The sequence below is a fragment of the Sprattus sprattus genome (genome assembly GCF_963457725.1).
Source record: "Sprattus sprattus genome assembly, chromosome: 16".
NCBI classification, from domain to species: domain Eukaryota; kingdom Metazoa; phylum Chordata; class Actinopteri; order Clupeiformes; family Clupeidae; genus Sprattus; species Sprattus sprattus.
In genome coordinates, this window is record NC_137914.1 from 26,147,372 (window position 1) to 26,174,700 (window position 27,329).

At 40.8% G+C, this 27,329-nt stretch overlaps 2 protein-coding genes across 3 annotated transcripts; both read right to left on the reverse strand.

Moving 5' to 3' along the window:
• Nucleotides 1-564: 564 nt before the first annotated feature.
• On the reverse strand, nucleotides 565-11,512 carry ythdf1 (YTH N6-methyladenosine RNA binding protein F1). 2 transcript variants are annotated; one of them, XM_080854282.1, is made up of 6 exons: nucleotides 11,138-11,512; nucleotides 10,294-10,318; nucleotides 9,265-9,344; nucleotides 5,673-7,346; nucleotides 3,005-3,049; nucleotides 565-2,237 (listed from the first exon to the last, which is right to left on the reverse strand). In XM_080854282.1, the coding sequence occupies exons 1-6, from the start codon at nucleotides 11,162-11,164 to the stop codon at nucleotides 2,211-2,213; spliced, it is 1,878 nt and encodes a 625-aa protein (XP_080710408.1). In that variant the 5' UTR covers nucleotides 11,165-11,512; the 3' UTR covers nucleotides 565-2,210. The 2 variants fall into 2 exon arrangements, with proteins under 2 accessions (XP_080710408.1, XP_080710407.1); XM_080854281.1 differs by having other exon boundaries at nucleotides 9,265-9,359.
• Nucleotides 11,513-15,893: 4,381 nt separating this feature from the next.
• On the reverse strand, nucleotides 15,894-21,258 carry nkain5 (sodium/potassium transporting ATPase interacting 5). Its single transcript, XM_080853995.1, has 7 exons — nucleotides 21,146-21,258; nucleotides 18,844-18,981; nucleotides 17,970-18,050; nucleotides 16,940-17,137; nucleotides 16,418-16,478; nucleotides 16,041-16,127; nucleotides 15,894-15,940 (listed from the first exon to the last, which is right to left on the reverse strand). The coding sequence occupies exons 1-6, from the start codon at nucleotides 21,197-21,199 to the stop codon at nucleotides 16,054-16,056; spliced, it is 606 nt and encodes a 201-aa protein (XP_080710121.1). The 5' UTR covers nucleotides 21,200-21,258; the 3' UTR covers nucleotides 15,894-15,940; nucleotides 16,041-16,053.
• Nucleotides 21,259-27,329: the final 6,071 nt, after the last annotated feature.

The following is a 27,329-nucleotide window of genomic DNA, read 5'->3' on the forward strand; positions in this document are numbered from 1 at the left end:
TTTTCACAGATGCTGTCTGTTTTCTTTAAATGTTTTCCTTTAGGTTTAATTTCTAAATAATGATTATGGGGTACTTCAGTTAATATCTAACAAGGGGCAAAACAAACCCTCACAAAGAAATAAAATAATAATATTGTTTTGGGTCCAGAACACAAACGCCCTGATAGTAAAGACTAGGCAAACGTACAGCCTGGCATGTTAAAATGGCAGTAGAATAGTTCCTACCAGTATTGATGAATTTCAACTAATAATATGAGTCTATGCCCAGGACTCCACACGGACTAATTTGGAAAATGCTATTTTACGACGGCTTTGGCGCACCAACGAACGAAAGCTGATTGCAGGCCAGTAACAATCGGCCAAACGAGTTTAGGATGACAGAAGCTCAAAGCATAAAGGCAGTATTTATATGAGTGTCTGAGATGCCTGAAATGTAAGCTTCGGTTTTCCACATTAAGTTGTGTACTGAAAGCGACATAGCCATTGCCATGTTAAAAAAAACCTGATTCACAGACAGCTTTAAAGAAAGAGAAAGAAAACAAAACCAGTGACCCTCACACCATATACAACATATAGTATTATTTTAATAATGACCATGATCAAATCTAAGAACGTGATAGATAGTGACCTTCGATACAATGCATATTCATTTCAGGGGTGACTTAAAACTTTGCTTCATTATTTTTTAGTATTTCATATATTCTCATGAATCATTTGTTATATGATTATATAAATCTGATTCCCTCACACAACTCACCCTCTCTTTCACACACAAACACGCACACACAAAACAGCAAGCAGGTCCTAAAAAAAATCACGCACAGAAACCATATCATCTTTTTTTTCTTACTTTTAACGGTAAATCAGTAACATTAATTTTCAGGTTACACGTTTGAGGCGTTCTTCGTTATTATATGTTCCTACGTTAAAGCTTAGCATTATACTGATGATGAGGGGAATAAAGCAAAGAAATAACTGATTTCTGTTAACAGAGGACAAGAAAAAACAAAATACTGTAAGTGATAGGTCTAAACTTGATTTAAAAGCAGTGAATGCTACATTTCCCCAAATTGACTCACACAAAGAAACAGCGACCTCTGATGGGTACAAGTGGAACAGTAAAAAGTTACAATTCGGCTTCAAGAACAAAACAAAATAAAACGAATAGGCAAATGTGACAATCTTATAATGGGGCTCATAACCTTAACTCGACCACGACGACACGACTTCTCCTTCCAACCAATCAGGAGAGATGAGGGTGACTTCCCTTGGTAAGGGTGCGCAGGACGACCTCTTTTCCCTGATAACTTGGTGCTGTTTCATTTGAGGTACTTGGATATTAGATTTCACTGTGTTGACCACACACACTAGCTTGAAAATGTTAAGGCTCCAAGCAGGAAAAAAAATGAAAAAGTACTGTGACACTGACATGACATTTCTGTTTGTCACAAAAAGTAATAAGCCAAGTGTTACATAATTCAAAAAATATAGATTTTCTTTTACATCAATACCTTAATGTCACATCGCTCTTTGTCCCTTCTCTGTGGGTTTGCACGATAACTTTCTGGCCTTGATTAAATCAACACATCCCATATTCATCCGAATGGACAACAAAAAGGTATCACACAACATTTCTTCTTTTTTTCAACTGTACAAAATAAAACTGGCCAAGTACAATTACTGATGTGGTCAAACCCCTGCTGGGCTCAATCACCCTCACCCAAACGTTCACCCTTCCACGGACTACGACACAAAAGCATTTACATGACCAAAACACTCACACGTCATAGGCTTGACAATCGCTGAATTGCACTCATTGACTTTCATGAGCAATGTGCTGACAGAACGAAAAGACAGCGTGCAGATATTGGTTGGTCAACATTAAGGATGAGCAGGAGGGTGGATGAAAACCATACCCAAATGATAGAAAAAAAAAAAAAAAAAAATGATAAACCAATTTGAAAGGTGATGACGTTGCCTCCCCTCGACACTGCCTATGACGGGGGAGGTGGGTGGGTGGGGGGACCAGGAGAAGGAGGCTTAAGTTCGATGCTGGCTGAAGTCACCAGAATTAAATAGAAAAACAAAAAGATTGTTTTTTTTCAATAATGTTGTTTGTTTTATAATTTCTTCTTTCATGTCCTCTTAAATTCCAATTTCAAAATGTCAGTCCTAAAACAACCGTTGATCGAGCTATGGGGTGCAGTCTTCTATGGTTTACTTCGATTTTGGCGTTCCTGAAAAAAAGGAAATAAAAAGAGACAACATGAGTAGAGGCCCATTGGGTTGTCCAGGCAACCAGTAGTCAGCAATCATCATTTCAACACAGAAAGCTTTGAATTCACTTCAAGTTCAATCACCTAAACTTATAATGACTTAAGGCATGTGTCCACATAAGGTATAGGGCTCCCAAGCTGCTTTGTTTGTTTCTATGACAACAATAACTTGACAACATGTCAACACCACTGTTGTATGACTAGCATCACCCCTTTGTGACGACAACAGCCCCTTTTTGAAAAGTTCAGGAGATTTTCAACTAGAAGGGCTTGGAGTAGCCGCACAAAAAAGGCAGAGCCCTCTGGGGAAAAAAAGAGACGCTGGGTGCAGCACCTTTTCTCCAGGTGGCCGCGTACACTCTGAAAACAAAACGCTATATGGACACAAACCCAGAAGACAAGTGGCCTCAGGAGTCTTAGAACAGAAGGAACAGAAAGTGGCACAATTTGCTTAGGGCAGAAAACACACACCAGGATCAGGCCAGTTTGACAGAATTGACAGAAGTTTGGGTGCTATGGACAAGCTCATAAAACTGAATCTATTATTGCAGTATTGTATTTTTTTCAGCCATGAACAATACACCCAAACACACACACACACACACACACACACACACACACACACACACACACACACACACACACTCTCTTATATAGACATGCCCATCAACACTCTCACAATCAACCCACAGACACAACAAACAATATTTCCTGTGTTAACAGCATACCTGATCCAGTCGGGAGCGATTCTGAATGGGAGCAGGCTCATAGGTCTGTCACAAAAAGAGAAACACACAGCAATTCAATTTATAAGGCACATGTGCTATTCCACCAAATACACACTTTGAGCCTTTCCAATAGCACAAAAGTAGGGCACTGCAGGTATAAGGCAACTAGAAAAACTCTTGTTTTCCCATTTCACCATTGGTGCAGTAGAAAGAAAGGTTGCAGTAGCAGGGCCAACAAGGACTAACAGGAACTTGTGGGTGTGTCCTTGACAGAGTCACTGTACTATCTGATTTCTCGCAGAATATTTTACTTCATACATACTGTAATATTTATCCCAGTCGGAGTATATATCACTTTATACTAGGGGTGTAAAAAATAATCGTTTTGCATCGATGCATCGATCAGACAGCCGACGATACGATGCATCGACACGTCCGCAAGAGTATCGATTTAAAAAAAAAAATATATATATATATTTTTTTTACTTTTTGTTGCTAGTGCACTTTGATGAGTATTTTTATTTTATAGTGAATGAAGTAGGCCTACAGGGGTATTTTTTGTTACCATTTGCTGCTACTAGTGCACATTTGCACTCATTGCACTGATTTTGTGGAGCATTGTCATTTTAAATCGAATTAACTACAGGCCTATTTTTTGTTACCGTTTGCTGCTAGTGCACTTTTGCACTGATTTTGTTGAGTATTGTTATTCTATAGTGAATGTGGTATAGGCCTATTTTTGTTACTTAACACTTTGTACTTTGTACAGTACTTTTTGATGCAAGGCCTTTCAGAATCTATAACAGGGGCATTATTATTTTTCAGTGAATGAGGTTGTCATAGGCCTAGGTGGAGTACAACTTTTCTACTTCTGTTATTGGCTGTTGTTTCTCAAATAAAATGCATAACGATATAACAGCTTTCATTGATTTATTTCAAATCTGAAATATTGTCTAGCCTGTAAGGTAAAAAAAAGAACAAATTAATCGAATCGAAATCGAATCGTATCGTGGTGTATTCATGAGTATCGAAAATAATCGAATCGTTGGGTCAGGAAATCGATACTGAATCGAATCGCCATGATGGGTGTGATTTACACCCCTACTTTATACATACTGGGATATTTTTCCCAGTTGGAGTATAAATCACTTCATACATACTGGAATATTTCATTAGCAAAGCAATCATTACAACAAAACCTTGCCTCTCATGTTAATAAAAAGTTTGTATTGCTCACAAAATGAATATTATGCAATCATACAATGGTGGTGCCAGGCTATGGGCTACAAGTGCCAATAGTCCCTGACTGAGCCCGTTTTTGGATTAAATTTGTGGTCAAAAACACAGTTTGATGCAAATAACACATAAATAATGTCTATTAACATTAGAGGGAATCATGCAGAGGAGATTTAAGTCCAACAGTAGTGTGTTAATCATTAATACAAGCTGAAGACTACAGCTCACCCAAGATATGAACAAAGATATTCCACAGGACTTAAATGTACTGTATGTTCAGTATAAGGATCTCTGTATATTTGCACACGTAATTAAACGTCAATACACAATCACATTTACTTAAATTAAATATCAAATTAACAACCACAGTACGTATTATGTTATTTCAGCTTCAAAGTGTATGACAGCCAACCAAAGAAAAATATTGACCAATTTGGCCCAAATATTTCTAAACAGAAAATAAATATGCATTATTTAAAGATTGTCAAAAGTGTCCTATAGCTGAACAGGTTTACACAAAATACCACACAAAGCAAAGCTATTAGTTAATAAAGAAATGTTCCGTATACACACATTTGCAAGGTATTTGCAAAACAGCTCTAAACAAAAACAAAGAATATATAAAAAAGGATACAAACTGAAGGGAATTGAATCTAGCCCAAGCCTGTAGTGTACCCTTAACCCTCAATCATACACAAGTAAACTGAATTAGTTCAAAAAGGTAGTGATGTGATTCCCCCATCTGAACAGGTCTGGAGAGATTTTTAAATATTTTATGTGGCTCCAGGAAAAGTCACACAACTACATGTCTGTGGTGAAATGGGGCCTAACAGACATACTTTTAGGTATTCTATTTTGCTAAACACTATTTTAGAAAATATTCTATTCATACTAATGAGGTTTTTCCATGTCCAGAGGGAAATAGGGTTTAGGCCCAGAGAGCAGGTAACTGGCCATGATGTCTGCAAAAGGGCAGGATCTGTTCCAGGGTCAGTTCTAACTTGGAATGTTGTTCATGAAGTTACTGAATGTGCTGTTGCTATTACTTTATGATTAGCATTATAGCATTAGCATTACATCTGCAAAGATGGTATGGTCTGAACACATATAGGCAATACCAAGGCTTCAACCATTTCATTGTGCTTTATAACAGAAATACTACATCCTTTGCGGTCAAGTGACAATCTTAGATTCTGCACACAATTTTACAATATAATTTACAGCACTTAGATTGGGTGACATGACATTTAAAGACAGGAGACTCCCTTACAAATTACATGACTGTATGTCTGCATTAGATCTACTGTAGTTATATACAAGGAGCAGATTAGTAATTTTGTAGCTGCATAATGAACTCAGTGATTTGACTGTGTGTGCGTGTGTGTATATGAGTGACATTTTTCCCTATGTTCACATCAGGAGCTGAAATTACCTTTTTGACCACCTCTTCCTCCTCCTGCCTCTTCTCGTAGTGCGAGAAGTCGTCGAAGATAGAAGTGGTGTGTTTGTAGGTGGCGATGATTTTGAGCACCTGCTTGGCCTTCTCCAGGGGCACCTCCTGCGTGTCGCGTGAATTGGTGACCGGCTTGTTGTCGTTATTCTCCAGCCGAATGTGCCTGAGCTGGCTGTTGGGCACGTCTTTGACAAACAGCCAGTCCACGTCGAACTTGCCCTTCCACTTGTCCTGCGCCCACACGCCTGCGCTGGTGCCGTAGTCCACTGGTGAGCGCATCTCGGCCACGCCGCAGAAGTGCCCGCTGCCATTGACGCTGAAGAGCAGATAGACGGGGCCCTTGGTGTTGATAGCGCGGAAGGCGGCGTCCAGCCGCTTGTTGCCGTGCTCCGTGCTGCACCAGATGGAGTACTTGATGGAGCGGTGGATGTCGTCCTCCGAGTAGCTCTTGATGATGAACACGCGTCCGTTCTTCAGGTTCCAGTCGAAGTCCTTGGGGTTGTACATGTGGGCGGCGCGCAGCTTCTCCAGCACCGGGTGATTCTCGGCGCCCGGGCCTGACCCAGGAGGTCCGCTGCCACCACCGCCGTTTCCGACCCCGCCTCCACTGGATGAGCCGCTGCTGTCCATGCTGCCGCCGCTATAGCCGGGGTTACGGTTGCGCGGGGCAACCCATCGGGTTTGCGGGGGTGGGACGGGGTTGTGGTTCTGGTAAGGTTGGGGTGGAGGAGGACCCTGCAAAGCCATCTGCTGAGCAAGTGATTGGTTGGAGGGCATAGGCTGCTGGGGGGGTGGGGGCAGGTTGTGAGGGGGGGGCATGTGACCATGGGAGTGGAGCTGCTGCTGGTGCTGGTGTTGGTGTTGGTGTTGGTGTTGGTGTTGGTGCTGGGAGTGGTGAGGGGGCAAAGGGGAGGCCACTTTGGTCACAGGCCCCTTGTTGTCCCAGGTGCCGATGTCCATGTTGTGTTTGATTGGTGGTGGTGGGAGAGCGCCTCCTGCCATGGGCATACCTGGCTTGGCCTTCACTTTCAGCTGCTGCGGTTTGGCAGGCTTGCTGGCGATAGCCGCCCAGGAAGTGGGCTTGGGCGGTGGCATGCCAATGGGTGTGCCCCCGTTTCCGGTGGCGACCGCCGCAGCCACTGCCCCGCCGCCAATTACTGAGCCCACCGTCTTGACGCCCGAGCCACCACCTGTGACGTCACCACCAATCTTCAATCCCACCATGCCTTGCTCCAGGCTGTTCATGCCTGGCGCCTTGTTCAGTGTGTCACTGTGGAACCCTGTCTGCCCGTCTGGCACCAGAGTGCCTCCTAGAGAGCTAGGGGGGTAGCTATAACTACCCCCGTAAGCAGAGCTCTGAGTCTGCTGCCCCTGGGAGCCACTGGTACCCCAGGCCGAGAAGGCAGGGTTCTCAGGGAAAAAGTTAAAGCGGTGGGGGTAGATGCTGCTGCCAAGACCCCCTGGCTGTCCAAAGACCGTGTCGTGCATGAAATGGTGATCTCCATTGCTGAGGGGGGCATAGGGGGCAAGATAGGGGATGGGGGGATCCCCACCAGTCGACCATGGGGCCTCGCTCAAAGGGTATGGGAAGCCAATGGAGGGTGCATAGTAGCTGGACAGGTAGGGGTCAGTCATGGATTGATAGCTGTTGTTCTGAAAAAAGAAAACAAAAATATCAACATTGTGTTAATCTTCAGAAGCTGTGTATGGACTGTTTTACTGTTAGGAGGGACAAAATGGGCCCTACAGGGCCATGGACAGTAACTGCATGGTCATGACGATTCACAGTGAAAACCTTTGGCTAGTAAACTGATGAACAAAGCAACTAACTTACTATAATCAACATCACATACCCAAACATACAGTCAGTTAAGGGTTCTGTGTACACACAGAATCCACCCCTAATGCATCTTCCTCTCACATATCCACGTCTAAAACCACATTCTATCTAACACCATACTCTTTTCATCCACTTTCCTATGACAGTGCAGGTTAATGCATTAATGTACTTAAAAAGGAAAGATTAAAGAGAGATTATTCCAACCTAATACAATCTACTAGGGCTCTGAATAGATTCACTCACGTCTAACTGTTAAAATATACAAATACCCATCCAAGGTAAATAACGAGAGCTTTAATAGAGAAAGCAAACAGTCCAGTCACGGCGTATTCCCTCAGACTCCTGCGCACCATGTGCCAGTGTTTAACCTTGTGACGTGTCACTGTTAATCCTGGAGCAGCCAAGCCATGCATCCCACAGTGATAATATCACCATAACTTTATAGTACATACGAGGGTTAAAGCTACATTAGAAAGATTTGCTTGAATTGTCAGGTCAATGTTAACCCACTTGCTAAAAACACACTGCCTGTCAGAATGGCATCTGTCAATGGAATGGAGATTGCTTCTAGTCCCCCCCCCCCCCCCCCCCCCAATCATATCTCCTATATTCTTCAGCCAGAAATACAAGTCCCACTTTAATGCTCACTATTTCTCATACGATCATGAGCAAACTGGGCGACAGCACTGGCTGGCCATTACATGGTGTTGACTTGATCATACCTATTTTGAAGATCATTACCTACTCAAACTACAGAACCGGATAACCAGGCAACCAAACAGGGCAGAATAGTGACACAGTGTCATTTAATACATAAACACGACTGCATCTTTAAATATTGCCCTTCCTTGACATATCTGGCGTTTCTTCTTCATGTTATTGATTTTCTTCTGTGGCAATTATCCACCAGTTTTGCATACATTCAAAAAGGCCACTTGTTTCTTCTCCAGAAGGCTTCAGGCCTCTGCTGGGTAGTAAACCCACTTCCATATTTCCCGGCACTGCCTGATGACATTCATGACTCCCACATTCTCTACATATCAATCGTCCATCCCTACTAGGCTTTGCTTCAGTCAAGAGTGATTCCACTTTCGCAAAATAATACTTTCAAGCCTGTGCTAAGTTATATTTGTTTAGAGTGTGTGATAGCTGAGTGTGGAGTCCGTTGGGTCATGATATTAGAAATAAATCTCCCTTTTTTCCCCTGGCATTTTTCATTACACTTGCCAATTAATTACTTGCTAAGCATCACTTGGGCAACAGCCTGGGTAAAGAGCTGAAGTACATTGCTTAATAGAGATTTTTGTTTTGAACCAATAACAACAAAAACGAAAAAACACACCTAAAAATCCATCTCAGGGTAAACAGCCTTTATGAATAGGCCTACATTAAAAATTGATGAATGTAGCTTTCTCTGCACCTCACAAAACAGAAAGCATCAAAACTGTTCAGCATTAAAGACTATGCATCTGATTGCCTCATTTATCTGGGTTTCAAATGTAACCCTCAATTATCATACATCAGTTAACAGTTCTGATCATAAATGACACAAAGCCAAAGACAAACAAAATGGAAGTATTTTAAAAGCTAATGATTCGTTAACATATGAATATTTGAAACTCACAGTTCATCATCACAGGCTGATGTGAAACACAGTATTACACAGCTTTAAAGTTTTATGAGAGATAATTGGATAGATAATAGGATAATTTGGACGGGGGGATATCCTACCTGATTGGATTGGCTAGTAAGGTACGGTTCAAAGTCGTTGTCATGAACAGTTTCCTTCTGATGGAGTGAGCCATTTTGAACTGAAACAGGAAAAACTGAGTGATAGGAGTTATTTATCAATCAACACATCAAACACACAAATACACAGACACAGTCCAACTCTGCCTCTCCCTTGCTCGCTTACTCTCTGTCACACACACACACACACACACACACACACTCACTATCTAAAAGTCCTCACTTGCACCATCTGCAGCTTTCTCACACCTCACAAACATGTCACCCTTCCGATATTTATAACTGATTCTTTGTGGGTTGCAGAAAATTATATTTGAGTAATCTCTAGGTTCTTACCATAACTTTACTCTACCTGTGCACTTCATGCACTCTGGCAAGGATGTGATTCAGAGGTAATTTAAAGATAAATGTGTGACAGTTAAGCTCACTGGTCTGAGTCACAAATACAGGCCTATGTACTGTCTGCTGGGGTCCTGTGACCATTAAAGGGCAGGTGAAAAGAAGTGCTTGTGTGTAACTGTCAAAAACACTGTATTGACAAGCTGTCTTGAGGTTGTGTGTATGGGTCATTTTCAATCCCATCCAATTTATCCCATCTCCCAGAGAGACAATACTAAAACATTATTATACAGCAGTCTGGGAATATGTCAAAGTTGCTTTTCTTTCCTCAGCCTCAAATTACATTAAACTAAATATCAACCCAGACAGTTACTAATGTTGATGAGGGGGGCATTCAGATGCATTGATTTCATGGTGCTACTATTGTCAAATATGCAGGTTCTACAGGGATAAATAACATGTTTGCATTTCAACGGTGCACAGCACAAAATTGTGCAAATATGCCTTATGCCTCTTTTAGATGTGCCAAATACGGTGTGTGTGATCGTTGTCAAACTACACCATAAATATGACAGAGCCATAGTAGACATGACAGTGTGTCATGTTCAAATTAGCTTACAATCAGCAAATAAGTACAGTAACGTTAACGTTATGCAAATGCTCAAATCTTACCTTTAGCATCTTGTCCCTTTGATGTCTGCGTTCCATTGATGAAGACCGCAAAAGCAGATGGAAAGAGAAGGAGAGAGGGAGTTCTGACGTGGTTGCTTAACATTAACTAGATACTTTAACCAATAATGTTACACAAAATGCACATATGGACTTTATGCGGCATTGGTTCGACAAATTGATAACGGTATAGGTTTTTAGCCATCAATGTCTTCCACGTACATCAATTAAGACAGCGTAACCTCGCAAACGCTGTCGCTTGCTAACCTTAGTTTTGCTGTAGATATGTGAGACAGCTAGCTAGCCAACTAACTAGCTACCTGACAATACTTCATCAGAATTTGTGACATTAATGAAGTACAAAGTTTGCTAAAATAACGGCATTGCAAACTATGAGGCGTTATCTAGTTAGCTAATCATGCCCTTTGGTTAAGACTTGCAAGCGCAAACAGCGCGTCGTTAGCTAGTAAGCTAACGTTAACTTAAACCGAACCATGCATCGGTAACGAAAATTTTAATAACGTTATTGCTATACATGCGTGGAAGGAAAACGTTATCTGCCAGTCAATGGGCTATTCAGGCATGCATGTTTGGAACAGGGGAAATAACATTCTTCTGGTTCACTCTAAAATCAGAATTCTGGTTGGGCACGCCATAGGCATCGAAATATGCTCCACGGAAAAGCGGCTATTAGCCTGTAAGCTAACTCCTGGGCTAGATGGCAATAGCCTGCTAAGTTAATGTTACATCTCCGTACAGGCAGCAAGGATTGGACGCACATTCCCTGCTCCTTCTAGAGGCCTTCTGTGCTGTGCAGATTTCTTCCAGCAAATCCTATCAACCTTACCTGAGGGTCAATGCTGGTGGTAGACATAATTCATCAAGAAACAATCCGGATTCGTATGAAACCTTGAAACTAGCTAGCTTGTCAACGTCTTGCGAAAAATCCGTGTTTCCTTCAGATCCCAGTTCAGTAGCAAGCAAGCTAGCTAGCTGTGTTTTTTTACAGCACGAATCCCCAACACAAGTTCCACTGCTAGATCCTGTTAATCCAGTCCTCTGGTCTTTTCTAAATTCCAGCTTGAAGGTACAGTGGTAGTTTCAAATGTTCAGTTTTAAGATACAAACAATGTACGTCCCTTAATGTCTTCTTTTTACTGTTTTTTCGTACTCCAACAAACCCCCAGTTATTGTGCAGCCCAGTTCACTTCCCCCCAATGGCAGCTTCATCCGGGTCTGTTCACTGAAGATTGACGTCAGCAGTACCGGTGGTTTGACTATGCTGACTGTAAGGAAGATGATCGAAATAACGAATAAGGCTAAATTAATAGTTATTAAGGATTGAACACAACCCTTGACTGACACTGTTGCAAGGTTGCGAGCCACTATGATTTAAAAAAAAAACTTTACGCTGCGTGATTATGTATTTGAATCCTACCAGGCCTATGCAAGTAGCCTGCGTGATAGACTAGTGGTGATCCTGATGTTCATCACCTCAATAAGACATTTTTGTATTATTATTATTAGTAGTAGTATTATTGAATATTCAAACATAGGTGCAGTCTGTAGGAGGATTGTGTTGTGTTGAGCTCGTCCATGCTAGGTGTTGGTCATGAAGGGTAGGCCTATTAGCTTGTACAAATTGTGTAATCACTTACATTTTAACTCAAGGGACCATAATTATGCACATTCCCATTAAATATGTCCTAATGGACATAAATGCATAAAAATACACTGTTGTATTAACCCTTAGTTGCAAATTATTTACCCTATTTCCTCTTGGATGCATCATCGGTGAGGGTTGGAAAATAAAAAAATATTTGAGACCCATAAGTAACCTACTATATAACTTTTATTATTATTATCTTTCTATCTATATATTCTAGCTATCTTTCTGTCTATTTCTCTTGGTGCGTTGTGTCCAAATATGGGTGATTACGCTGCACATCACGGCTCCCTGCTAATCAAGCAAGTCAGGTCAGGTAATGTGATCTTCAGACAATACTTTTCTTTACTACATTAAGGCTGCCACAACATAAAATGCCTCATGTGAGTTGGTGAAAATGTATGCCTGTTTATAACCTATGGCAAGTTATTCCCATGTTAACCCGACTCATAGGATAGGAACATTCAAAAACAGTGTTATGGTTTTGGTTCATGCTCACTTAACAACCTCGTGGCATGGCCATATTACTCTCTAGCTGCAGGCTCATTTGGATCATTCTATCAGCTGCATTCATTATGAATATTAAAATAAAGTGATCCATATCATACAGCCGCGGAAAAAATTAAGAGACCACTTCAAAATTATCAGTTTCTCTGGTTTTACTATTTATTGGTATGTGTTAAAGTAAAATGTACATTTTTGTTTTATTCTATAACCTACTGGCAACATTCCTACCAAATTTCAAATAAAAATATTGTCATTTAGATCATTTATTTGCAGAAAAATGACAATTGGTCAAAATAGCAAAAAAGATGCAGTGTCTTCAGATCTCGAATAATGCAAAGAAAACAAGCTCATATTCATTTTTAAACTACACAATACTAATGCTTTAACTTTAAACCAAAGCGGACTGGAGGGTCTTCTAAGTTCGTCTTCTCTGATGAGTCCAATTTTCAGCTTTGCCCAACACATGGTCGTCTGATGGTTAGACGGAGACCTGGAGAGGCCTTCAAGCCACAGAGTCTTGCACCTACTGTGAAATTGGACTCATCAGAGAAGACGAACTTAGAAGACCCTCCAGTCCGCTTTGGTTCAATCCTTATGGTCTTTTACAAACCTCAGCCAGGCAAAGTACAACGTTGTCCCGGAAGAAAAACTTGCTTCCTTTTGCTCTGACAATGTTCCCCAACTCTGAGAAGTGTTTTTTCCAGCAGGGCAATGCTCCATGCCACACAGCCAGGCCAGTAAAGGTGTGGATGGAGTACCACCAGATCAGGACCCTGTCATGGCCAGCCCAAATTCGAGACCTGAATCCCATAAAAAACCTCTGAAATGTGATCAAGAGGAAGATGGATGGTCACAAGCCATGAAAAGAAGCCGAGCTGCTTGAATTCTTGCGCCAGGAGTAGCATAAAGTCACCCAACGGCAATGTGAAAGACTGGTGGAGAGCATGCCAAGACACATGAAAGTTGTGATTTTAAATCAAGGTTATTCCACCCAATATTGATTTCTGAACTCTTCCTAAGTTAAAGCATTAGTATTGTGTAGTTTGAAAATGAATATGAGCTTGTTTTCTTTGCATTATTCGAGATCTGAAGACACTGCATCTTTTTTGCTATTTTGACCAATTGTCATTTTTCTGCAAATAAATGATCTAAATGACAATATTTGTATTTGAAATTTGGTAGGAATGTTGCCAGTAGGTTATAGAATAAAACAAAAATGTACATTTTACTTTAACACATACCAATAAATAGTAAAACCAGAGAAACTGATAATTTTGAAGTGGTCTCTTAATTTTTTCCGCGGCTGTATGTGTGCATTCAGATTGAAGAGGTTTACATTAAAGATGAAATACATCTTAATAGGGGAACAGATTTTACCATTATGTTTGAAGTTCAAAGACCCATATTGCTACTAAGTTAAATAACTTTTTGTACTTGGATTAAGCTAGGCTTGGATTTTGTGTGAGTACAGTTACGTTAGGCAGTTGAATTTCACAGTCATATATATATATATATATATATATATATATATATACATACAGTATATATATATAATATATATATATATATATATATATATATATATATATAATATATATATATATAACAGATATAAGTTTTGCTGCCTGAAGTTTTTGCAAGCTTAGGACTTGCTCACCTTCATAAAATCACTGAATTTCACAGTTTTGACAGATTACTCCATTGGTGGGCTGTTTCAATAATGCGGTAAGGGTACAGGAAATCGCAAAGGGCAGCATTTCTCAGTGTTCAGCCACAAGATTTAAACACGGAGCAAAGACTGCAGAGAAGATGTCATAAAACATATTACCTTGTAGGTTGTGCGCCCTAGCACAGAAAAAGCTCTGCACCTGTATGTTGACCACCCCATATGGGCACATGACAGGTATATAGGGGTTTCAGCCATTTTAACCTGCAGCTTAAAAACCACAGTAGCATCATGTGTGTTGTTAATAATTCTTACATATCTGAAGTTGTAAATAATATCTGAAATAAACCATATCAAGTGTTTCAGTGTTTCGGTTTCCCCAAAGCCATATAACAAAGGTAATAACTGACATCAACATTTGATTTATTTGCTTTTTCCTTTTAACACACAAAAACATGAATATCACAGTAGGTCTACATCAACAGTTTACAAGAACAGTGTGGGTTACATACAGTCAGTTATTTCCACATTCTTCAAGGACACAAATGACCCTCTCTTGGCACATGGGATAACACGTTTGAATGAGATGAACTGCATCAGACCATTTTTCAGATGGTGCAAGAGAAGATAGATGAGGGCGATTGGATCATATAGACTCAGAGTTTTCAGCAATGTACCTTTTCCTCAATTCTTATGGGATACACTCAGACTACACTGATTACTCCATTCTTTTATTTCATAAGCCCTGTCTGACTTCCACCTAAAGACTTAATACAGTCATTTCTGATCTCTTTGGGAACAGTATGTATGTTGGGAAATGGAAAAATGTGATTATTTGCCCTTTGGCACAGAACAATCATAGAAAATATTTTCACATGCTGTCACTAGGTGGCAGTGTTGAACACACCATAGGGTTCACTATACCATAACTCACTTTCACAAGTGATCATTCACATGGTGTTATTTACAACATATCCTGTGTGTGCTTTAATATGTCACTCACTCAAAAGTCACTAAGACAGGCAGGCACACACACACACACACACACACACACACACACACACACACACACACACACACACACACACACACACACACTCATACACAGAGAAACATTTGCATCCATGTACTCAACCAGAATTTAGTGTTCATTAATTATGAAAAGATAGATGCTGTTTAAGTTGCTGCCCTACTTACTGAATCTAGCATTGAGAATCCCACCTCGACAGAGAGTCTGGCAGAGTACTCTTCACAGAGACTCAGCTCTAGTTATGGCTTTTTGTCATCTTTCTGTGCATGACTCATGCTCCCATTCAAAGGCCAAAAGGCTAAGCCTCGGGACCCAGATACAGAAGTGTTGTGTAAAATGGCTTAATTTGAAAATGCTCATGGTAAATCAGGAGCGGAGATGGGCATCCTTCCCCATATTCTGCCACAGCCATTACTCTCAGAGATAACTCAAACATGCAGCGAAAAGTTTAAAGTCTGCCTTCTGGGGTTCTTGCATCTGCACACATTTTGTAGTCCAGTGTTGGGCAATCATAAATGCCCGCACACTGGCTGAATTTGAATTCACAATTCGATGCAAAATGATTCCTCTGTCTGGACTGCTGCCATCAACATCCTTTTTCTATGTACTGGGTAAATATGAGTGAAGATAGAGGAGTGAGTGGTCACCACCATATGTCGTCTGCCTTAAAACCACTCATATGATGAGCAATGCATCTTTTTTTTTTGTTACTGTAATCCCTTTAATCAGTCTGTCCTGTCTTTTGCCTTGAAAGGCTGACTGATGCTTCATTTGTAGAGATCTGAAAAAAATATAGGAAAAAATAGATCTGAAACATCAAAAGGCAATTCGAATTAAATACAAGACCAAGTTGTGTGTGAATGGACAGTAGGAGTACTTACATAAAAGTGAGTACTAAAGAAAGAGATGGGATGCTTTCTCATTGCCATGCAAGACAGGGAACTGATCAAATCCCCCAATGAAATCAACTGAAACCCAAAAGCAAATGCGAATACAAAACTGATGAAATAAAAGGCAATATGACTGACTGAAATAAGGGCTATGTTAGGGAAGTGAAATGATAATCTTAAGCATTCAGCATTATGAATCAGAGTGTAGCAAAGAAGGGAGATAGAAGCAAGCATGTAAAGGGACTGCTTGAGTGAGAGACAGAAACAGAGAGACAGACACAACAGAAATACAAATACAAATACAAGGACAGGAAGAGACGTTATAGAGGAAGAGAGAGAGAGAGACTAATAAAGAAAAGGTCACTTACATGTGTCCTCCTCTTCATTGAAGACACTGATCACGTAGCAGGCATATACAAATCCCAGAAGCTGTAGACAGACACACACACACACACACACACACACACACACACACACACAAGACCAAAAGTAATGTAGCATCACCATGGAAACTGCTCTCTGATTCTCGTACATACAAGACATACAGGTGTACTAGCCTTCAAATAGAATACATGTTGAAATGAGTACACACCTTGACCATGTCTGTGCTCTTTGTGCTAAGAATATAAATGCACTGTGCATACTGGTCCTATGCTGAGCATGCACTGGAGAATGGCACGTGATTTTGGGACTCAAACGGCACTATCTGTGGGCATGTGTGTGTATATGTGTGATATGTATTTCATATATTTGGATGTGCATTGAGGTGTATGTCTGTGCATGTGTGTGCACATGTGTATGTGTCTGTGAGAGCAACTGTTCATCTTTATGCACATTTACAGTATAAATAACTCCATGTCTTTAGATTTTCTTTTCCCTTAAGTACTTACAGAGATGAAAAGCTGCAGGGCACTGTGCAGAACCTCTATGTACTGATACTCCAGCATGCAACCCAGAGACGAGATCAGTGCCGGGCTCTCCAGACTCTGCCACCTAGTGGCAGGGAGGTCTCTATCGTCACATCCCGGGGCGTTCTCTCTCCACCAGGAGGACTGAGAGGACACTCCCAGAGAGAGGTAGTTACTGTCCTGAAATGACACAGAGTCATGTAGTGTATGTAAGTTAAAGTGAACGTAGTGATCTCAAACTCACAGCATGAGCAATGCAAACGTTATCCAACCATGAGGTAAAATATCTGATCAGCAGTTGGTTTGTTGTTTGCAGCCTGTGTGTGGGTTTCGAAGTGAAACGGCACAGCTCAAGGTAGCTTGGTTCTGTTAGTCAAATGTATGTCAGTGTGATGATAGTGTATAAAACAGTGGGTCACAATTTTTAAGCCACAAAAAGACATCCCATGACTATGGCTTCTCTTAAAACCCCTTTATCAATTAAATATTTGCAGTGCTTTCCTCACTGAGTATACACATACTATTTCTCTTTAATAATGTTGTTGAGTCATTACCTATTATTGGTTCATATCCATAACCTACTGCTCACCCCCTATTAATACAACAAGCACATGTGTGGCCATATCTAGGTCAGGCGAAAAGCTCATTCATAAAAGCCATCAGGTCAACAGATGATGCATGCCACCAGCTGTTACCCCACTATTTGGTGGGTGGGGCTTTTAAGCTGTTGGGTATGGGAAGGAAACAGGTGCAGGGGGGTAGACAGGAGGGTAGCCGTTGATATGACCGGGATAGAGAGAGTGAGGTAGAGGAAGGACAAGTATAAAAGGAAGGCCAGGAACGAAAGTAGAAAAAGTAAATGAGAGAAATTAGTAAATGTTCAATTTACTAATTTAATTAAAGAATTGACTTTTTATGTTGCCGTTAAAATTGGTGTATGCTGTACATTCTAGAAGGAAATACTGAGGCCTTGAGTGAATGCTTTATGTATTTGCACATTGAAATCTCTTACCTTTGAAAGGCCTCCCAGGTCAAGGTAGAGGCAACACACAAATATGTTCCAGCCGACCCACAGCACAGTCCATGTTAAATACTGGAGGATGAACAGAACAGAATTTAAAACCTCCATGAAGAGAAGACATTGAAAGAATATCTGAAGGTTCTTGGGTGTTGTGTAACTCTGAGGTAATTCAGACCAAATCTAAGGACCTTTCTGTAGAAAAATTATGCAAAAGCTAAGAGTTCACAGAGTCGGACCACCTTACAGACCCTCAGAGGATTCGAACAAAGACAAATATTCCATGGGTTTCAAGTGTGTCAATGAACACATTCTTATTCAGGTATGCATTCTGACAATCATACATTATTTTCTGAAGTAATTTAAAGGTTACCTAACCCTATCATGCAGTGTACTCCTACTAAATTAATACAATTGGAAGTGGACTAGACCAAAAAAGCCATTAAAATGAGTTAGAATGGTTTGCCTTTGTGAGCGGCTACGTTTTGCTTTGCATGATTGGGGTCAAGTTCACTGCCACCACTGAATTCTTCTATGCTCTGTTGAAGAAAAACCCTGTCCTCTATATTCCCCCCTCTTCATAAATTACACATAAGAAATAGCAGGTCATAGCCTAAGTCCATTCCACTGCATGGTTTGGTGCTCATGAAATTAATGTTTCTTCCTAGAACAACTAAAGAACTGAAGCATTATGTTGTGCTTTCCCTAACTAGCCTATCATATTAGACTTCCAAATATTGGTGTCCATAGTATTATACTTATAGTGAAGATCTGCGACAGATTTGGCAGAATTGTTTTCCTAGCTGAACCATGGTCAGGCAGCTCAAAGCATACATTATTAATCTGATCAAAATGAAATGGTACTCACAAGCACAACATAGCGGGGGCGATACTGAATGGTTCCAAACAGGCCTAGGATGACAACAATGATGTGCAAGAAATTCACCAAGATCGGAGCCCATTGGTAACCCAGGAAATCAAACACTTGTCTCTCCACTGCTGTTATCTGGAGGTGAAAGACCGAGAGAGTAAGAGAAAAAGAGCGAGAGAGAGAGAGAGAGAGAGAGAGAGAGAGAGAGAGAGAGAGAGAGAGAGAGAGAGAAGGTGGAACAGGTTAGCACACACTCAGCTTTGCCATACTTATGAATTTACCACTATTCATTTGCTCAAACCACATTCCTACAGCAGACAATGCCCCAGTGGCTACGAACTATCATCACGCTATGACAGACAGTGGCACCTTTGACCTGAAGACAATGATAACAGAGAATCCCCCTCCTGAAAGAGGCAACAAACCCTCTGCCTCTATTTTTTTTCCACATGCAAGGTTCTCACTCCGGGTTGTCAAGGTAACAGACCCAAGGGGGAACAATGCATGTCAGGGAGCGCCTGACCGGGGTGATGAGCGTTCTACGGTGAGGCTGCCTCTGCTCAATCAGTCAAAGGGGGCGGGACAGGGTGTGGGAATGGAGTGATGGGGGTGTGTGGGATAGCTTCTCTTGCCTCCCTTTCATGATGCACTCTGCAGCATGGTGATAAAATCAGTCTCCCAGCCCCTGCCTGGTTACCACCCCTCCCCCTCGAATAAAGACATCCTCACCAGCCCCACACAGACATGCACCCCCTTCCCCCACTCCACACCCCTCCCCTTCTCTATCCATAACACTATGGCTGCTTTGCATCACAGTCTCAGAAGCTCCCCTTCTGATCAAAAATTCACAGCCAGGCCCTTTCTTTCACGCTCCAAATGTAGAGGCAAATCCACATTTACTCCATTTGGTTCAGCATTCCTAGATATGAGATGGTGATTGGGGGGTGTTGGGGCAGTGCTATAATCATAACGCTTCAAGGTGAGGAGTTTACGAGCTCGATCCTATATGCCATTGTCATTTAATATTCTTGAGGCGTCATTTGATCATTTTCCTATACTGACCTTTAGATAGATGGGAAGATGGCTATGATCATGGCCTTGCGTGAAAGTCACTGATACATATTTCAAAAAGAATCATCAATAAATAATGCAAGATCGCTCTGGAAACATTTGAAACATTGTGCAAGGCATGTCTCATGTCACTTGCAATTCAATGAAAACAAGAATTATAGAAAAAGAGCAACCATACTGTGTCTACTATGATCATGTTGAGTTTTGTCTCATTAAGAAGATCTTGTTCAACAGACTCTCTGTGGATTCACAGTGGAATACAGATCAAGGCAAAACTCATCTGTGAAATTGACATTGACACCAGTGCATACTGGGACACAGGCATGTATACTTCTGTGTTTGTGGAGCCCATGAGACCAGCTTATATACAAATGCCAGGAAAAATAACCCTGCATGATAGGCATGGTCCCATCATAGGAGAAGATCTATATATCCTTGAAGAAAAAGATTAGTAGACAGTATTTGTGCAGTAAAACACCAGATTGCTCATTGAGTGCTTTAATACTAAGCCAACAGCTTTAAACTACTATCCTGACTAAAACAGAATTGTCTAGATGCAGATTGACTAAAATACTGTTATTCATCTTTAAACAGTTACATAGAACATGGCATATCTTTAGATGGGTAGTTTCTACTGGAGTTATTAGTATACATACCACTAAAATAATTTGGCTATAGGTCAAAGTTCCCCAGATTGTGTCAGAATGTGAATAGACTATCCTTAACTCGTATGTACCCTTCACTTGGTGGCTTCAACATCTCCTAGTGACATCATAGACTACTCTTATGAATAAATACCCCATATTTACATTTTAGGATTGTTCTAAAATACAACACACACTCCTTTTCGTACAAAAGAAATGAGAAATACTAAACCTAAATGTCTATTCAATCAGTTGAAATGAAATTCATTTAAATTTACGATTTAAAGTAGGCCTATAAAAAAGAGAATAACCAAAGTTGTATAACGAAATAACTCAAGACTATTCATGTTTGAAAATATATATCCATATTTAGTTAAATTGGTTTGTCACCAACATTTCAGACTACAATGCTGATGATAACAAATACATGTTCAGAATAAGGTTCACTTCATCATATGAAAACAGAGACTAAATCATAGTAACCGATACATAGATACAAAATGGACCGTGTAATGTTTTAGGTAATTCGAAATTAACTTGGTTATAGCCTTTTATGTCTGTTTGCGACTAATCTTGAGACTTACCAGTTGAAGAGTGCAAAGGAATATCAGCATGCATCGTCCGGAACAGCACCCCATTCTTTCTTCAAAACAAGCGGTCGACGTATGAGTGAAATATCAAATGCACGCTTTTTTCAAAAAGAAAATAATAACACCGGCATGCTCAATCACAGGCAAATTAATATGTTTTTTTTTTTTTGTTTGTTTTTGCAGTGAGCTAATCGCGGTGTGGTTCACCGAGCGCAAACTAGGTACACAACAACACAACCCCACAACACGATGTCAGCGAGGGGAAGTGTGGGCTGTAGCGTGGCGGGCAGTTGCATCGAACACTAGTGCAGTAGGCTAATGTTAGCTGCCTTGAGGTGCAGGAGGGGAGGGGCTGGGCCGCACAAACCCGATGTGCCAGCTAATGACGACGGCTGGAAGGGCTCTGGGAGGACCACGCACACATATGTGTCCGACATATCCACCCACCGCAGCGAGATGTCTTGATCATTCATTACTGAAACATGTGACATAAATTATAATGAATGAACAGAGTCACAAAGTTCCATCTGCCTGTTGATTCGCAGTGGTTTAGGCATGAATCGTGATAATATGATGTCAGCTCCTCTTGTGCGCCCTCACTATAGAGCACCCCACCCCCTTTGTTCACCAAGCAGTTATTATCTTTATCACTGCCACAATTATGGTACTCAGGCAATTTTAAGTAATAAATGCAATCTAAATTTGACTTTACCGAATCCATTCCTTGTTGTACAATGCACATGTATAACCCAGCCTGCCCTCACTGAAACATCCTCACACTCATAAATCTACAAGAGTGGTAGATGCAACACCTTTGAAGAAGTAATCAAATGGTTTGGATTATGTCTCCATGCTTTGATCCTAAAAAAAAAGCCATGGCATCAGCATTACTTGTCCTATAGTAATCGTTTCTTAGGACCCCGGGTTGGTATTTTCTGTCTTTCCTTTGAAAAATACTTTACTGTTGAAGCATGCTGTTGGCTTTGGATAGTCCAGAAATGTGTAAAAGAAATGCAATGGACCAAGTTTAGGAAGGGATGTGACCCTTGGGTATTTATTTCAACTAACAAAGGATTTAACATTGTTCTGGAGTCTCTATCTCCCACACATGTTTTATCAAATTAAATGTGACAGACTAGAAAACTGGAAACAGACAACTATGACTACAAATTCTCAGCACACAGTCACAGTTTCAGAGAAACATAAACAAAAAAATATGCAGAATACAATAATTAAGTAAAGAGTCCTAAAGACAGGTTGCTGAAGCAATTAAACACATTCTTCAAACAAGAGGTTTTGGTGAATAACAACACGCCAGGAATATGGATTGGCACAGTCCCTTATGATGAAATGACAGATCTATTAAGAAAGCAATTTCACTTCTTTCTCAGAGATGACTATTTTGACTATTTATACACCTCAATCTCAGTGGTAATACATGGGGCTTAGCTGTGCGTTGCCAGGCTGAAGTTAATTAATCCTTGCCTAAGCCCAGTAACAGACACCAAATCAGTTTAGCAGCATATAGCTGAACAATGAGTTTTTTATGAACAGTGTAATTATTAGGTACCATTTCTCTAGAACTAGTAAGACTAACAATGAGTTCACACAGTAGCACTCAAAGGTAAACTTCACATTTCGATTCAGCATATGATATCTAGTTTGATATCAGCATATTTTCCCACCCTTTTATCATGAATAGCGGTACCTGGTGTAGTAGTTCTAATTCTAATGAATTCATAAATGTGATGAATGAACATCCAGTGTAGTAGTATCTGCAGTTTCTTCTGGCTGCCCTTGTTCTGTCATCTTAACAAATAACAAGTGTTGAGGTTCAAAGTGCCAAATACAAGGCTTCACAGACTGGGCAACACAACAGATAGAGTAGGATGCCACATTGGGAAAGGTTTTGAGGGGTCATCTCAAGTTGAATCATATTAGTTGTCGAGGGAGAGGACATTTTTGATCTTCATGCCAGAGTGAAGTGTCTCCAGGGTAACTCACAGACACCAGTGCATCAGTGTCAGGTCATTTATCAGGTTCCCCCCAGTGGATGCGTTTTTATGTGGCCTGGGTTTGGGGAGAGTTGTGATGAATGTTTTACACGTTTGAAGACCAGGCAAGGAGGACATGACATATCACATCCCATCACAAAACCATGGCAGCTGCACTCCTGTGCTCACCACTCTCCTCCTGGTGCCTCTCATCAGTGCTCAGAAATATCTCTTTGCATACATACATACCTGTTTTTGAGTGTGATCACAAGTATGTGTTTGTGTGTGACTGAATGTAACTGAATAGGTACATGTGTGTTAGTACATGCCATAGATCACCAATCAAAACTCACTTACAACTCACAAAATGACACACGAGATGCTACCACAAAGCTTGGAGGAAGATATGATAACAGTATAGTCTATACTCCGGCAGTGGAGTTTAGAAATTGAAGAAGGAATGCTTATGTGAAATAGAGTTATGTGCAAAATTGTTACTGCTCTGTTTTTCCTATGACTTTGTGAGATTGACCTAGTATGTGATCGAGTCTGACAGCTGGGAAGTGTCAGGCACAAGGAGGTTAGTCTCTTCACGACTTTGAGAAGCTGTTGAAGGTCTTTTGGAACTTTCTTGGCCAAAACGTTGAAATATTCATGATGATCCCTTTCCTGTCACTTCGCATGGGCTGTTTGTGGTGAGTGAGGAATTTAATGAATCTGTCCTCCATCAGTTAAGAGAACGTCTATCTTTCACAGTTGTAGTAGCAGCTTGGTAAACTGTGTAAAAAAGGTAATAGCTAAAGTTAAGGAGGTAAGAGCTGTCATATTATAATATTATAATATAAAGTGGGTCAGATTGATTCATTAAATGAGAAAGTAGAAATTAAACTTAGATCACACCATGAAAATGAATCAATCCGTTTGATCCATTCAACTGGAAAGTGCTTGGGTCATTCTTACAATGAATAATTATTCATAGACTGCCTATTACACAAAGAGAATGTAATAATGAACAGACTGCCTGCGATGTGTATCTCTTTCTCTCTCTTCTCTTTCTCTCTCTCTCTCCCCCCTCTCTCTCTCCCCCTCTCTCTCTCTCTCTGTCTGAGTGAGTGTATGTGTGTGCTTGTAGGTGAATATGTCCATGCACTGTAAACCCAGACAGTTCTACTTACTCATTAACATTATGTATTCAGTACTTAAAACCTGGTATTTAGTTTCTGAGCAAGTGCAGACGTTTTAATTGTATAGGAATGTATTTGTTTGAGTTAACATTGCCTGATAACTCAAAAAATGTTAGTATCTGACGTCATCAACGTCGTTGAGAACACCATTGCAAAGCTCTTGCGATGAGAGACGGACACAGCAGACTTAAGGTAGAGGAGTCGTTTAGTAATCCAGAGGTTGGAAGGTTGCTAGTTCGATTCCCCACTCCTCCTTACCAAGTGTATAAGTGTGAACCCCTAAACTGCTCATGATCTATAAATGCAAAATTCCTTGTCAATCGCTTTGGATAAAAGCGTCTGCTAAATCACAGATGTAAATGTAAATGCAGTGGCAAAGGGGAAGGCGGTCGACCAATGACAGTTCTCTCTACAGTAAGAGCTTGCGCAAGAACTTGGAACGTAAGGAAGATACCCTTTCAAAAACTTGTAAGGGCGTAATAACTAGTTTGAGAAAGACCTAGAGAACACACATATATCTGACGAGGCTAAATCCTTTACGATTTTGGAATAATATGAGTTCAGAGAACTCAAAAATTATGAAAATGATAACACAAAAAATCTGAATAGCCGATGTATAATTTTTGAGTTAAGTTAACTTAAAAAAAATAATATATGTACTCAAATTTTCTTATGTAATCGGTTACATCAAAAGTTTTGAGTTCTCTGAACTTGTTCAGGTTTACAGTGTGTGTGTACGCATGGTGCACATGCAAGTACATCTGAGTTCCTGAATCTGGATGCGTGGGTGTCTGAGTCTGTATGCTCACACAGTGATGACTCTATCTGTCTACATGTATGCGTATCCTTGTGTGTCTGTGGTCGTGTGTGTGTGTGTGTGTGTGTTTGCTCTTGTAAGGGCACGCTCTACATAACTGCTACAGATGGGTGCTGTCAGAGAGAAGCCCCTGAGCGCTGTGTGTGCGTCTGACTCTCCCTGGCCTTCTGGAGGGTCCTCACCTCACACACCAAGAGTCACACAGTCACACACCGACACACAGTCACAGACACACACACAGGAATATATAAATATACACTCTCATTCACACACATACTAATACAAATAGCACGAATAGAACTGTTACACACAGTCACAAAGATGTGTGCAGATACACACTCACACACATACAAGAAGGTTGTCACCTCACCAAACGCCTTTCTCAGCCTCCCCCACTACAACCCTATACAAACACATTTACCTAATCAATTAGAATGTCTGTCAACATCCACGTGTGTGTGTGTGTGTGTGTGTGTGTGTGTGTGAGAGAGAGTGTGTGTGAGAGAGTGTGTGTGTGTGTGTGTGTGTGTGTGTGTGTGTGTGTGTGTTTGTGTGTGTGTGCTCTTAAATACACAAATTGTTAATATAGCAGACTCAGTAGCCCCTGCCATCATGCACTTGTAGCTAAACCAACACTAAGGTCGGTTCTCAAAGAGCACAGATAGCTACTAATGAAATTAAAAGTCTGGTAGTCTACAGTACTTTCATTGTACTTTCAGTTACCCTGGATAGGAGTATAATATCTGACGATAAATGTCCTTATGACGATACATGAATAGGGAACAGATGAAACTGAATTGCGTTTTGCCTCTAGATGCAGTCTTGGGTGTGGCCTACAATTTACAATCATCTATCATTACATTTAGTCAAAAATCTTAATCTACTATTGTTCAAAACGTATAATCTGGTGTTATTTCCAATGTCTCTCTCTCTCTCTCTCCCTCTCTCTCTCTCTCTCTCTCTCTCTCTATCTATGTATGTATATTATATGGATGTACACAGTATGTATGCGTGTTGGTCACAGACAAAGACATTTTCGACTATTTGAATATTAACTAAACTGTCGGCATTTCTGAGCTATTTCTACATCAACGTTGCTTCTCTTTATAGGTTTGGTTTGGATATGCATTGGGATTACAACCTAATACCATTGGTGCCTTACTACATGACCTGCATTCTTATACAATGGCTAGTTCTTCCAATAGGTGGCGCTATTTACAAATATCAAGTGACGAGAATCAGGGGGCTTTGGTCTGTCACATGGTAGGCTACTGCCACCGAATCGAAGGTATAGACGAAGAGAGAAAGAGAGAGAGAGAGAGAGAGAGGGAGGGAGAGGGAGAGAGAGTAGAGACCGGGAAGCAAATCTGTCAGTTTAATATTGAGAACAAGCGGCAACAAGAAATAGCTGAAGTGCCAGGCTGCCGCTGCGCCCTGCAAGGGAGCGTTGCGCACGGAGAAGAATGCAAGCATTCGAAGGTGATAAAGAGGATGCCAAATGCCAGGCTGCATTCATGCTCTCTGTCACATACCATTTCCAATTTAGCGCCCAAAATTGATTATGCGTGCTCAATCTGCGGTGTTCGACCGGGAGCCAGAAATTCAGCCGCAGAGAAGCCCGGCGAGGTGGATACTGCGTGGCGTCGCGCCCCTTGAATCTTTTAACTGAGTGAGTACGACCTCCTGGCGCAATGTTCTGCCTCAAGCATGTTCTCCGTCTCTCCCTGTAAAATCCAGAGGCACCTCTCCCATGTCGCATCAATAGCAACTGGATTTGGAAAATGGGGTCGCCCATACGTTAAGGTTATCCTGTAGCCTATACCCTAGATTTTTTTTTTTAATCTGTCGTCTGGTGTGTGTGAATTATAACGAATTGTATTTATCCAGAATGAATGGGAAAAGATAGCTAAGGTGCCAACGTTTAATTTGTACTCAGTCATACGTTTAAGACAGCAGACACGTGTGCAACAGCCACAATGTATCCGCAGTCCCCTTGTAATTCGACGGTTAATTAGCCGATTCATCAGAGAACTTTGATGTAATTGCAGACGAGGAAAATGAAAATTAACGCCTTCGCAGTCAATTTAAACAAATGGTAGTTAGTATTCCAGTCAATACTTTGAATCATGGGGCCCATTAACAATACACTGACACCTTTAATTGTCGTGTATTTTATGAAGAAA

Bases quoted from the DNA above. Each gene is read 5' to 3' on its own strand.
- nkain5 (XM_080853995.1), bottom strand. From the start codon at position 21,199: ATGGGGTGCTGTTCCGGACGATGCATGCTGATATTCCTTTGCACTCTT. The intron at 18,982-21,145 runs GTAAGTCTCAAG...TTTCACCTCCAG, and splicing joins TCCTTTGCACTCTTCAACTG to ATAACAGCAGTGGAGAGACA. The intron at 16,128-16,417 runs GTAAGTGACCTT...TTTGGGTTTCAG, and splicing joins CAATGAAGAGGAGGACACAT to TTGATTTCATTGGGGGATTT.
- ythdf1 (XM_080854281.1), bottom strand. From the start codon at position 11,164: ATGTCTACCACCAGCATTGACCCTCAG. The intron at 3,050-5,672 runs GTAATTTCAGCT...TTTTTGTGACAG, and splicing joins AGGAAGAGGTGGTCAAAAAG to ACCTATGAGCCTGCTCCCAT. The intron at 2,238-3,004 runs GTATGCTGTTAA...CCTTTTTTTCAG, and splicing joins ATCGCTCCCGACTGGATCAG to GAACGCCAAAATCGAAGTAA.